The 13,623-nt window shown below is 43.3% G+C and overlaps 1 protein-coding gene across 7 annotated transcripts in view; it reads left to right on the top strand.

Moving 5' to 3' along the window:
• Positions 1–599: 599 nt before the first annotated feature.
• Abl2 (ABL proto-oncogene 2, non-receptor tyrosine kinase) overlaps positions 600–13,623 on the top strand; it is an 87,779-nt gene continuing 74,755 nt past the window's right edge. For 3 of the 7 annotated variants that reach the window (XM_040737365.1, XM_040737363.1, XM_040737362.1), the window contains exon 1: positions 603–983. In XM_040737365.1, coding sequence (XP_040593299.1) covers positions 827–983 — 157 coding nt within the window. In that variant the 5' untranslated portion in view covers positions 603–826. Of the gene's footprint in view, positions 984–13,623 lie in introns of all 7 variants that reach the window. The other 4 variants (XM_040737360.1, XM_040737359.1, XM_040737356.1 and 1 more) reach the window with 2 other exon arrangements.

The following is a 13,623-nucleotide window of genomic DNA, read 5'->3' as shown; positions in this document are numbered from 1 at the left end:
TTGGGTTACAACTGTTTTGCCAATAACACCGCAAAGCCCACACAACCTAGGCGAATGGAATTTAACATCAAGAAATAATTCCCCAAATTAAAATTAAGTTAACCCTACACTTTACCATGTCCCCAGGAATTTTGTACCATTTCAAACTTCACTCTAGGCCTGCTGCTATGTGTGAAGGACTCCTCAATTGAAGGGCAGCGAAGCACAGGGATTCACGAGCCTCAGCTGTTTGCCGCTGAGCTGCGCACGTGGTGTGTTCTCAGCCTTCTCTGACTTGACAGGTGGAGGTGGGACTGGAAAGATTGGGGAGCCCACGCTTTCTCAAGAGGGGGTGGTGTGTGGAGCCGAACGTGGATGAACGTTTGCACCGGCAGGGTCAGACCCGGAGGCCGGGCGCGGTGAAGCATCCGCGGGGCCCCCGAAAGCTTCGGTGGATCTGTGGGCCCTTGCCTCCACCCAGCGGGGCGCGGCGCGGGGCGGGGCCACCTGGAGCTCCGCCCTCCGAGTAGCGGAGGTGCCTGGGCGAGAGGGGGGCGGGAGACGCTCTGTCCCACGCTCGCCCTGTGCTCGGTGGTTTAAAGATGGCGGCGGCGGCTGGGGCGCGGAGCCGCCGGAGGGGGGAGGGAGAAGGGGAGTCTGTGAGTCGCTGGGAGGCAGCGCGGCGGCGGCTGTTAAGGAGTCCGCGTGCGGAGCCGCTGGCGACTCGGGCCCGGGGGGCCTGGGCTTGGGCCGGAGAGGCCGGAGCGGCGCCGGGAGCTCCGAGGCCGGAGCAGAGGAGGAATGTGAGCAGGGGTCGGCGGGGGCGCGGGAGTACGCGAGCGGCGGGATGGGGCAGCAGGTGGGCCGCGTCGGGGAGGCTCCCGGGCTCCAGCAGCCGCAGCCGCGCGGAATCCGGGGCAGCAGCGCAGCCAGGCCCTCGGGCCGCAGGCGGGACCCGGCGGGGCGTACCGCAGACACCGGCTTCAACGTCTTCACCCAGCACGGTGAGTGCGTCCGGAGCCGGCGAAGGGCGTGAGGGAGGCCGGAGGTGGGGTGGGGTCGGGGCGAGGTGCGAGGCGGGCGGGCAGCCCTCGGGGGGCGAGGGCTGGAGGGGTGCCCGGGAGTGGGGGCGGAATCTGCTGCCATCTGGGCCAGTCACGGGAGGCGAGGCACACCCCTCCCCCCCGCCCGGCTCGGCTCTCCAGCCTGGCTGGCAGCGTCTGGGGGCGGCGGCAGAGAGAGCGAGGAGTGGTCTTAGGGACCCAGGCTAGACTGGCTGCTGTCCTGGGACAGGACCGGGGGACTGTGGAACAAGGGCTGGTATCCCTAGGGAGGGAAGGATGAAGGCAGGTATGAGCACAGGTTCAGGAGGTGGGAGGATAAACCGGTTGTTAACGACGGGAACGAGTTGTGCCCTGAGGAATTGGGAAATAGGTACTGCATCTTAAGCGATCGTGGCATATTCGGTACGTGTTTTATTAATCAGGCAGTGAGCAGTGTCAGAACGGTGAACTGTGAGCCCTTTTTAGCATCTCTACTTACTTTCAGCAGAGTATTTTCCCTAAACTAAAAAATGAAGGGCTTTACCAAACCACCCTGTTGTGTGTATCTGAGTAGGACACAGGATTCTGAGATGGCTGGCGGGGCTGCAGATGGGTGGGTATGGTTAGGACTTCAATGTGTATATGAATGAGTTTTTCTTTGAGTCGCAGTTTTGTGTATATACACGCATAGGTGCTCCAGGTAGTCTGGAACTTACTCCGTCTTAAATAGTTTTTAGAAGATCTCTCTCTAAGCTATTTAAAATTACATTTATTTTGTGTGTGAGTGTATGTGTGCGGTGCATGTATGCAGAGCTCAGAAGACAGCTGGGAGAATCGCTTCTCTCCTTCCACCAGGTTCCAGGGATTGAACTCACTATCAGGCTTGGAGGCAAGTGTCATTACTTACTGAGCCATCTTGTTGGTCCAGGAACTCTAAACTCTTACTAAATGCAAATTTCGAGCACATACTCTGTTAATTTGTTTTTGTTATATACATGAGCCAACTGTTGTAGTAATGTAGAGTATAGGAAAGGGTGCAGTGGGAAAAATTAAGTATAGAGCTCTGTAAATAGAAACAGTGCAGGCCCAAGTTCAAGCCCTACCAGCAAAAAAGGAGAAAAAACGAGTGTTAATTTTTCCCCTGAAGCCAAGTGGATTCTTTTGTTCCTCTGTAGTGTTGTTGACCATTTTTGAGAGCACTAGAGGAGGACAGACTAGAGAAGGGGGAAAAGAAGCAGAAGACATCCTAATACCCTCAAGAGGCTGGTGATGTAGACGTGACTTCTATAGAAAGATCTGACTAATGTAAGCTGGAGAAGTCGCAAGCTACAGTTTTACTGACAACACATGTGGAAGATAAACAGTGTCCCCCACCACATAATTTGGGAAAGGGAAGGATAGGAAGTGTAAACGAGTCACAAGAAAGGGAATTTCAAAGGAAGTGATGATAGATGGTAGCATGCAGAAAGATCCCAGGGATTTATAGCCATTGGGCGAGTTGTGTCTGAATTCTGCACTTGGACTTCTTTGTTCCCTTTTTCCTTTTTTAATTTTTAAAAACCAGTTAAAATTGTTGTGTGTGTGGGTGCTTGCTGCATGTACCTCTGTGTGCCTTGTGCATACCTGATGCCCGGAGAGGCCAGGAGGAAGGCGTCAGGTCTCCTCTTGAAACTATAGGGTGGTGGGTGAGCTGCCATGAGGTTGCTAGTGTTTGAACCCCGGGTCCTCTGGAACAGCAGTGGGTGCTCTTAACCGCCGAGCCATCACTCCAGCTCCAGAGTTGTTTCTGAATGGAGGGGGCAGGTGATTTGGGGCATCTTAGTTTTACACGCTCACTGTTAAAGTTGAGCAGCTCTTCAAGGTGTATTGATTTACATGCAGGTGCTATTCATATAGTGTTTATTGAAATAGTAAAACTTAGAGAAAAGGTTAACAGTTTTCAGGGAGAGAGCCACATAGCTTTACTTTATGGGATTACTGTGTTAAGCATGGCCCAGTGGGCAGCAGTGACCCCCTTCTTCAGCCTGTAAGAAGGAAGAAGTCATGAAGAATAAACTAGGAAGAGGTTTTGAAGGATGGACGTGATTTGGTCTTGTGGGGTTGGAAAAAAGCAGACAACTGGAAAATGGGAAGTCATGGATGAAATAGTCAGGAGATGCTAGAGCAAAAATTGGAAGAGTAAAGTTATTTGGGTTTTCCTCTTCCTTTTTTTTTCTTTTTGTGATACAGGACCTAACTACACAACCCTGGCTGTCCAGGAACTCACTATGTAGACCAGGCTGCTCCTCAACCTCACAGAGATTGACCTGCTTCTGCCTCCTGGGTGCTGGAATTAAAGAGGTGTGCCAACATGCACACGTGTAGCGTCTCTGTTTAGTTCAGGCCACCCTCAGATTTGCAGTCCTCCTCCTCACTCAAACTCATGCTGGGGTTACAGAAGTGAAAGCCATCTCTGAATTTATTTGTGAAAGAGATGCCCTCTAAGTTTGTAATTTTATGACTGAGAAGTAATAGGAACAAAACCTTTAATTGAAAGAGACTGGGTTATGTGAAATCTGGCAGAAAAGTTTCATGAGTTTAGTTGATTGGCTATAAACTCGAGTATGAAATGTAACGCCTAGGAAGTTGTTCTTGAAGTCAGTGGATTAAAAGCAGTGGAAATAAGAGAGGTAAGTTCAAGGAATATTCTGTTTAGTGAGTAAGAGTGTTTTGGAGTGCCTATTGGGCTCTGAGGGCCTTGAGGATGTGAGTCCTAACTTCATGAACGTAAAGGACTTGATTCTTCACACATGCACGCACACACACAGATACTTTGTGTAATAGTCCTGCCTGCCCTGGAGCTCAGTTTGTGGACCAGGCTGACCTCAAATTCAGAGATGCCCCTCCCAAGTGCTGGAAATTAAAGTACAGGCCACCACAGCCCAACCAAGGGCTTGATTCTAAGAGTTCTCTGTGGAATTGTTAAAGGTGGGAACCCTGGAACCATTGTGTCAGTATTTGAAATCTGACTTTATTTCCTGTGTGACCCTGATCAACTTATATATTGGGCTCGGTATTTGTAAAATAGGGGTTATAAGAGTACTTAGTATTTTGAGTTCAAATATGCAAAGCATTTAGAATACTGCCTTTCACATATTAGTTCATTGTGGGTGAAGTGTGATAGTGCACAACTCCAGTCTGAGCACCCAGGAGGCAGAGAAAGATGTGTTTCTCTTTGAGTTCAAGGCCAGCTTGTCTAAAATGAGGCCCTGTCTCAAAAAAATTTTTTTTTCCAAGACAGGGTTTCTCTGTATTGTTTTGGAGGCTGTCCTGGAACTCGCTCTGTAGACCAGGCTGGCCTCGAACTCACAGAGATCTGCCTGCCTCTCTGCCTCCCTAGTACTGGGATTAAAGGTGTGTGCCACCAACGCCTGGCTAATTTTTTTAATAAAAACGAATTCAATGTGTCGTACCTGTTTTTATCGTTCTTCTCATCATTTCTACTTTATGTTCTTCAGTGTTTGCCTCATGTATGTCTGTGTGAAGGTGTCAGAAGCCTTGGAACTAGAGTTACAGGTGTGAACTGCCATGTGGTTGCTGGTAATTGTACCCAGGTTCTCTGCAACAGCAGCCAGTGCTCTTAACCACTGAGCCATCTCTCCAGCCCCTATTCTTATTATAAAAAATGAGAATGTGTCAAAGTTAACACCAAAGTTTTGTACCTGGGATAATGATTTATTGGCAGGGTTGAAAGTTAAAAGCAGATGGATAGGATGTGAATATGGTAGCCAAAGGCTTGTTTGAAAAGAGTAGAAATAATAAATACTGGAAGAAATAAAGATGAAGTAAGTACTTTTTAATTTTGGGGGGTGGTGGTGGTCTGGGGGATTGAATTGAGGGCCTCATACAAGCTAGACGGTACTCTACCACTGAGCCAATATGTGTCCATTCAATTCAGAATCTACCAGTAGTAGCCCATGAAGGATAGCCTGTTCCACCTGGGGAGGGCGAAGTTAGTAATGTGAAGACATTGTTTGCTTGTACCTAAGGAGACAAAAGTGGGTGTTGTAGAGGGTTAGGGAGATGGCTCAGTGGTCATACATTCCCTGGCATGGGAAAAGTTTTGTCTTTAACCTCCTGTCCTGTTTTAAAAACAGACACCTGAGTTTGAGGCCAGCCTGGTCTACATAGCAAGTATACATTTGACATGATTGTGAAAAGATAATCTAGGTTGTGGAACTAGTATATAAATCACTATCATTTGGTTGGTGCATGCCTATAATCCCAGTCCTAGGAAGCCGAGGCAGATGGATTGTTGTGTGTTTGTGGTTAGCCTGGGGTATGGAGTGAGTATCAGACCAGCCAGGGCTGTGTAACAAGGCCCTGTCTCAAAAAACAGGGGAAAACATTTACTGTCTTGAGTTTATTGAATTATTAGCATGTAAATTCATAACTGATTGGTCTGGTGTCGAGCTGGAGAAATGGCTGAGTAGTTGAGTACAAGTTTGGTTACTAGAAGCAGTTCTTAGGTGGCTCATAACTCTCTGTAAGTCCAGCTGCAGGTGATCTGATGCCTCCTCTGACCTCCAGCATCTCCAAACATGTATGTGCAGGGTGCATGGGCATGTGTGTTTGAATGCAGGTGTATGGAGGTCAGAGAACAATTTTTGGCAGTTCTCTTACTTCTGTCATGGGTTCCTGGAATTGAACTCATGTCATCAGGCTTGTACAGCAATTGCTTTTGCTTGCTGAAATGTCTCACTGACTCTACATATAGGTTTTAATGTAAATTAGATATTGTATGTCTCTTAGGAAGTTTATCAGAAACCATGATTTTTTTTCTTTATTCAAGAGTGGCAATTTTTTTCATCGTTAATACCATGAATAATCTGTTATAATAATTTGCTTTGCCAGAAATTTTTAGAAATATAATTTAGGAGGAATGAAATAATAGGCTGTATTTTGGTCTGAAAGAATGAGGTATTGTATGACTTGTCAGGTGTTTAGTTGAAGCTTTTTTTTTTTTTTTTTTTTTTTTTGGTTTTTCGAGACAGGGTTTCTCTGTAGCTTTGGAGGCTGTCCTGGAACTCACTTTGTAGACCAGGCTGGCCTCGAACTCACAGAGATCCGCCTGCCTCTGCCTCCCGAGTGCTGGGATTAAAGGCATGCGCCACCAACGCCCGGCTTAGTTGAAGCTTTATTGGTGAACTGATGTTTTGTGCTAGTAATCTAGGGTTGACTCTATTTATCCTTTATATTGTTTGTCTTGCTGTGTATAGTAGACTGGCCCTTAGCTTCCTTCCACTAGTCTTCCTGCCTCAGCTTCCCTAGTGCGGACATTACCAGTGTACACCACCACTATGCCTAGCGGCATACTCTACTTTTTAGTATCTGGAATATCTCAACAGTTAAAAGATTTCAAGTCAGTGTTGCTTCCTTCCTACCTCCTTTCTGAAAATTATATTAAAAAATAACCACAAATTGTGAGGTTTTGAGTAATACAATTTTTTTCTTAAACTCACTGTTTTAAATCATTGGAATTTTCTCTTTTCTATCTATAGTGTATCCCCTTGCCTGTCTCCCTCTCCTCCCCAAGACAGGGTTTCTCTGTGTAGCCCTGGCTGTCCTCGAACTCACAGAGGTCCATCTGCCTCTGCCTCCTGAGTATTGGGATTAAAGGTGTGTGTCACCACTGCCCAACTCTATAATTCATTTTTAAGTCTTTACAGAATAAGTTGTAGGCACTCCAAAGTGAAATGTTCCATAAGATACCATGATCTGCTGTAGTGACCACTTAACTGTTTTTTGTTCATTGAAACAGTCTCTGTGTGTGGCCCAGGCTGGTATTGCTCTGTTTATTTAAGACAGAGTCTCCTGTAGCCTAGGATTGCCTAAAACTTGACGACTGAGGATGGCCTTGAATTCCCTATTCTTTTGCCTCCACTTCCCAAACATTGACATTACAGATATACATCACCACTTGGGTCTTGTAGGCTAGTCTTGAACTCTAGTCTACCTCCACCTCTAAGTGCTAGAATTGTAGGTATTATCATACCTGGCAGTGATTACTAATTGTTAGGAGAATTAAATTTTTGTTGTTGTTCTTTTTAGATAGTGTCTCACTTTATATCATAAGCTGGCAGGCACCTCACTATATGTAGTCCAGAAAAACTTAAAAAAGAAAAAAATTAATTTGGTTGGGCACAGTAGTACATGCCTGTGATCCCAGCACTCAGGTGGTAGAGGTAGGAAGATTGAAAGTTACGAATGTAGAAAAGAGTGTAAAATACTCACTACCCAGACTTTCTATTAGTAGTGGACTGTACAGGGAAATGGTTCAGAACTACTGAACAGAAGGGACAGCTGGGAGCTCACATCCACAGCCATCAGACAGAGAGGGCACATTGGGAATGGCTCTAGTCCTTTGAATCCTGAAAGCCCACCACTAGTTACACACCTCCTCTAACAATACCTCAGCCAGGCCTTGGTGGCGAACGCCTTTAATCCCAGCACTCGGGAGGCAGAGACGGGTGGATCTCTGTGAGTTCGAGGCCAGCCTGGTCTACAAAGCGAGTTCCAGGACAGCTTCCAAGACAATACGGAGAAACCCTGTCTCGAAAAACCAAAAAACAAACAAACAAACAAAAAAACAATACCTCACCTTCTCTAGTCCTTCCCAAACAGTTCAACTGGGGACCAACGATTGAAACATATGCCCCCGAAAGGGGTCATGCTCATATAGTCCACCATACTTTGTATCCTTTACTAGAACCTAAACTGGGTAGATGTTCTTGAGTGGTTATGGTGTTCTTGTAATAGTGTTAGTTTAAGACATGTTATACTGACAACATATCTGATAAGTAACAATTTTACTTGACACAACTTTGTAGGTGGGGACTGGGAGGATGACTCGGATAGGTGGCTCTTAGGGGCTTGCTGACGGACTATAGTAACGGAAATGGTGTGCTTCCAGGTCACTGAAAGACTGTCTCAGAAAATTAGGTGGAAAAAGATTGAGAAAGACATCCTCATGTCGGTTTCTGGCCTCCATGTTGGCTCATGGGAGTGAGCTCACCCTCATACACATTCATGCAAAACACACACACACACACACACACACACACACACACACACAGTCAAAAGAAGAACAAAAAAAGAAAACTGTAGATGACTGTTTTTATTTTGACATCAAAATACCCAGATATGGAAGGTCATCTGATAGCATCTTTGTCATCTTGAGCATAAACAGAATTATGTGGAGGAGGGGCATCATTTTATAACATTACAATATATAATTGAAGCCAGACAGTGGTGGCGCACTCCTTTAATCCCAACACTCGGGAGGTAGAGGCAGGCGGATCTCTCTGAGTTCAAGACCAGCCTGGTCTACAAGAACTAGTTCCTGGACAGCCTCCAAAGCCACAGAGAAACCCTGTTTCTAAAAACCAATATATATATAATTGAAGTGCTCCAAAGATCTGGTATTAGAATTTATATTAGCTGCCTGAAGTATTTTCTCTAGTTTATTACTGCACTATGCAATTTATAAGAACTTTTTTATTTCCAGATAAAATATATCAGGCCTGTGCTGCAAGAGCTTTTAGCTGCAGAGCAATCTTGCCAACCCAGAGCATAGTCTAGAGTATACTTACTAATTGTACATGTTAATGACTCTAAGAATTTTTAGGTATAATTTAGACAGAACTGCTTCCCAAAAACTGTCAGTGTTCAGATAGCTGTTAACGAACATCTTCATTAAAGAAGTTAGAGGCTGGAGAGATGGCTCAGAGATTGAGAGCACTGAGAGTCTTGAGTTTGATTCCCAACAACCACATGATGACTTACAACCATCTGTAATGAGATCTGGTACCCTTTTCTGGCCTGCAACACTGCATACATAATAAATAAATAAATCTTAAAAAAAAAAAAAAACCAGGATCCTGCCCTGGTTTGGCCTCCAACTGAGAGATTCTCTTGTCTGTCTCTCAGGGCCGGAATTAAAGGAATGTACCACCATATCCAGTGAAAATATTTATTTTTATCATTTTCAATTACGTGTGTGTGTATTTTTACGAGGGTATGTGCACATTAGTGCAGGTGGCTATATAGAGATAGGCACAGGAGTTGGAGGTACTTATGGGTCTGCTAGAAACCAGACTCAGGTGTTCTTCAGGAACATTAGTTCCTGACCTGAGTGAATTCTCTAGCTACTACCACCAGTCTTTAAATTAAAAAAAAAAAAGTTAAAAACTTTTGAGAGGGAAGTGAGTTTTTTTATGCAATAATTCTTTGTTAGTAAGCAGTGCTGTTTCGGGTTGCATGTAGACTCTGAGAATATCATACAAATTAGATAGTTGTTTCAGTGTGGCTTTCAGTCAAACTTCCAATCAAAAGCATAGATGAATACACATTTAATATAATAGTATCCCAAATTTAGTCTGATTTCCTTCAAGAAACAGTAACTACATTGAGCTCTGGCTTCATTTTGTTTCTTGTGAATGTGCTGAGCTGTGTGGTGATTCGCTGGCCTCTCTACAATGAGCTCTGCCAGTGTTAGGTTTTGACCAGCATAACACAGCTCGGCAGGCTCAGGCCATTTATATTCCATGGTGTGCTGTCCTAGGAGAGAGAGGACTGACCCAGAAATCTTTCAGTTGATGTGGTAGACAGTAAGTATATACACACATTTTCATAATCTACCCTTCCCTCTATGCTAATTACAACAAACTGGAAAAAGAAAAGAAAAACAAAACAAAACCAACACTACTGAGTTAAAACCCAAGCTTGCCACTTAGTATTTTGTGGTTCCAGGTAATTACTAAGAAAATATTCTATAAAAACTAACAGTAGCAGGATGGTGGTGGCACATGCCTTTAATCCCAGCACTTGGGAGCCAGAGGCAGAGGCAGGTGGATCTCTGTGCTAACTTGGTTACGGAGAGAGTTCCAGAACAACCTCCAAAGCTACAGAGAAACCCTGTCATGAAAACTTTCCCACTCCCCCCAAAAAACCAAAAACCAAGCCAAAACAAAAAAACTACAAACCTAACAATAAATTGTTTGTATTACCCATCTGTTCTTTATTTGTAAAAAGATTGATGCCCAAAGCTTTTTGTTATAGTAACTCTTTGATTGATTTAAAGATTGTATTTAATGTACAAAATACTTGAATGCAGAACACAAATGTACTGTAGAGGAGCTTATATAGTAGTCAGTAAATAGCTGGACATGGTGGTACATGCTTTTAATCCCAGCACTAGGGAGGCAGAGGCCAGCCTGTTCTGCATACTGAGTTCCAGGGCAGTCAAGGTTATGTAGAGAGAACCTGTGTTAAAAATAAAAAAAAGTTTAAGGTTTATTTAGAACTTCAAAAAAAGATTTAATTAATTTTCTGTTTCTGGGTATTTTGCCTGCATGTATGTCTGCACCATATGTGTGAAGTGCCCACAGGGGCCAAAAGAGGCACTGGGTTGTCAGACAGGTGTGAAACACCATTTGGATGTTGGGTATTGAACTGAGTCTTCTGGAAGAGCAAATGGTGCAATTAATCATCTCTCCAGCCTAGATCTGTGGACACACAAGTAGACAATCATTTATTATATTACTGTCACTATTATTATTTGGCTTTTTGAAACAAGGTTTCTCTGAGTAACAGCCCTGGCTGTCCTGAAACTCACTTTGTAGACCATACTGTCCTCGAACTCACAGAGATCTGCCTGCCTCTGCCTCCCGAGTGCTGGGATTAAAGGTGTACGCCACCACCCCCACCACCCTGCTGTCATTATTATTATAATCAGTATTTTGGTTAGCATACAAATAAATGGAAATTTTACCCTAACATTTTCAAACATATTTATCTATCTTCATTGTTCAGATAGTAACATATGATATTTGTTATATTATAGTACATAATTTATAGTCAGTGAAGGTGCTTTGAGCAAACTTGAACATTCTTTGTAGTTGTTGATGACTTTTTAAAAAGTTTTTCAAATCTGCCTTTATTCTCTTAGGAGACTTTCCCCCACTTAATTGCCCTATTTTTAGCTTAATTGTATTTTATCATATTTATTTACTTGAGACAGTCTCACATTGTAGCCCTAGCTGACCTGGAACTCACTATGTAGTCCAGAATGGCCTTGAACTCTAGCCAAACCTACCTTAGCTTCTCAAGTGAGCAACCGTGCTTGGCTTTTAAATCTTCAAGTAAAACTTATGAAATTCTATCTTTGTCATTCTGTTTCATTAAAAATTTCTTATGTTCTATAATTAACCCTGTTTGGAAAAATTGTAATGCTTTTATAAGTTCTTTGATCTAATTACTTCAAGATTTTTTCTTGAAATTAACTGTGTTCAAAAAGCAGGATTTGATATGGTAGATGTGGAAAAAGTTTGTCTTAAAGGAGGACTCTTTACACACATCATCTTTGGAGTTCGTTTTCAACTTTAGGGCATTTTGTTTATTTCTCTGCTTTCCATAGTATTTGCCATACTTGTTGTTTTGGTTTTTCCAGCTAGGGTTTCTCTGTGTAGCTTTGGAGCTTCTTCTGGCTCTCGATCTGTAGACCAGACTGGTCTTGAATTCACAGAGATCCGCCTGCCTCTGCCTCCCAAGTGCTGGGATTAACAGTGTGTGCTACTACTGCCCAGCATTCTTGTTTCTGTATTATAGATGAATTTACATTGATGACTTCACAATTGGTTTTTCAGTTAGCAAATTTTCTCAAATTCTCTGCTGATTTTCTTGGACTCAGCGATTCCATACTACACTGCAGAATTGCTGCTTCTATCTCCTTCAGCAGTTTCTGTGGGTGGTGTGTGTTGGCAGGACTCTTTAGTTATAAGAAACAGAGGTCAATTTGTGCAGTCCGTAGAAAACTCCCATGGTTCCATGGCCATGTAGAGAACTGAAGGACAGGAATGCAGCAAGGCCTGTCTAGAAACAGGAAGTGGAAGGTTGCTAGGAACTCAGCCAGTATTTATTTTCTGTTTCTTGTTTTGGCTGCTGTTTGCTCATTTGATTCTCCTTTCTAATTCAGCTCATATTACACTTCCTATTTTTTAACCTTCTGCTCTGATGAATAAGATGGTCCATTTAGTGCTATTGTCTTGGGCTCCATTCTAAGCTTCCAGGACTGTAATGTCAACCATGATCACATCAGCTATTAGAGTTTTTCAGTTTCTATAGTTTTGAGCTAAATGATAGATGGTAAGGATATAGCCTCCTTTTCTCTACCAAATAATTGTCAGTAGCACTCTGCTTTCAGCTGTGACGTCTGAAATGTGTCCAGGTATTGCTGGATGTCTCTGTGGACATACAGTCATCCAATGCTGAGAACCATTAACTAAAAATGTGCTTGGCTACTGTTAGCTACCACTGGGGATTGGGCAGTGGGGGGGTGGGGAGGAGAAGTGGAGTGTCTTTGCCTTTTTTTTTTAAATTGTTCCTTTTAAACTTTTTTTTCATGTAAGGTATCTCTATTTAAAATGTGCTTTTTATTTTTTTAAGTGGTATGGGAGACCAGTAGGTAGCAGACATTTATTATTATTACATTGATTTATTTATTTTTGGGGCGGCGTATGTACCAGGATGCATGTGTGGAGGTTGGAGGACAACTGTTCTTTCATTCCAGCCATGAGGGTTCCAGGTATTGAACTCAGGTTGTAGGATTTGGCAACAGGCACTTTTACCTGCTAAGCCACCTCAGCAGCTCTGATGGGCTTTATTAATTAAAATCTTTGACTAGATTTTATTTGTAGAGCTTGTCATTTGGGGTCATGTCTCTGAATCTCTGGATTTCTCCAAATTTCCTTCTGGTTTGTTTTTCTTTTTCCTGAGAGCAAGTAGTATATATGTGAAGGTATTAGTTGTTTTTCAAGAAGAAAGTTGTGAGTTTGGTTCTTTGACAGAGGCATAAAAATTTAGAACTGGAAGAAATCCTAAATATAGTGATTCCAATAAAGTTGATTTATAGACAGGCAAACTGGTATTTGGGGGAGTTGAAAACAGTTGAGGATGCCCCCATAGCCTGTTACTAGATGCAGAGGAAGGAAATAAATTCTTTTCCTCACGCTTACTCTGTTCTTGGCTGAAATCATTGTAACAAAAGACAGGCCAAAAAGAGAAGCTCTGGGAGTTGTACGTTCTCTGATTTTACACAAGGATGTTTCACTTAGAGAGATTATTTCTCAACATTGACTTGAACCCCCCAAAGAACAACAACAACAACAAAAAAAACCCAAAAAACAAAAAAATCAAACAATCCAAAACAAACCCTGGATTCTCCTGTAGCCCAAGTCAACCTAGAACTCAGTATGTGGCGGGTTTGACCTTGAACTTGGTCCTCAGCAGTTTGTGCAAATGCTGTGTGGAAGCAGGGTTCTGTGCATGTTCAGGTACTCTTCCAGCTGAGCTGGGCTCCCAGCCCTCAGCAGCCTGACTTTTACATTGTTTTGTACTCTCCAGTTCTTTGCTGTCCTTGGGGTGGTGTGGGTACCCCTTTTTCTCTGTGTTCTAAAAGCCTTTATGATACTATAGAAGGGGAAAATGTAAGTATATCATTTGTTAAAAGTTAATAAATATAATGGATTAATTCATTTTATACTGGTTTGTAGAAATTGTGTTG

The sequence above is a fragment of the Mesocricetus auratus genome, unplaced genomic scaffold, assembly GCF_017639785.1.
Source record: "Mesocricetus auratus isolate SY011 unplaced genomic scaffold, BCM_Maur_2.0 Super-Scaffold_100676, whole genome shotgun sequence".
Classification (NCBI taxonomy): domain Eukaryota; kingdom Metazoa; phylum Chordata; class Mammalia; order Rodentia; family Cricetidae; genus Mesocricetus; species Mesocricetus auratus.
Note: the sequence above shows the minus strand (reverse complement) of the source record. Positions and strands in the feature narration are given on the sequence as shown.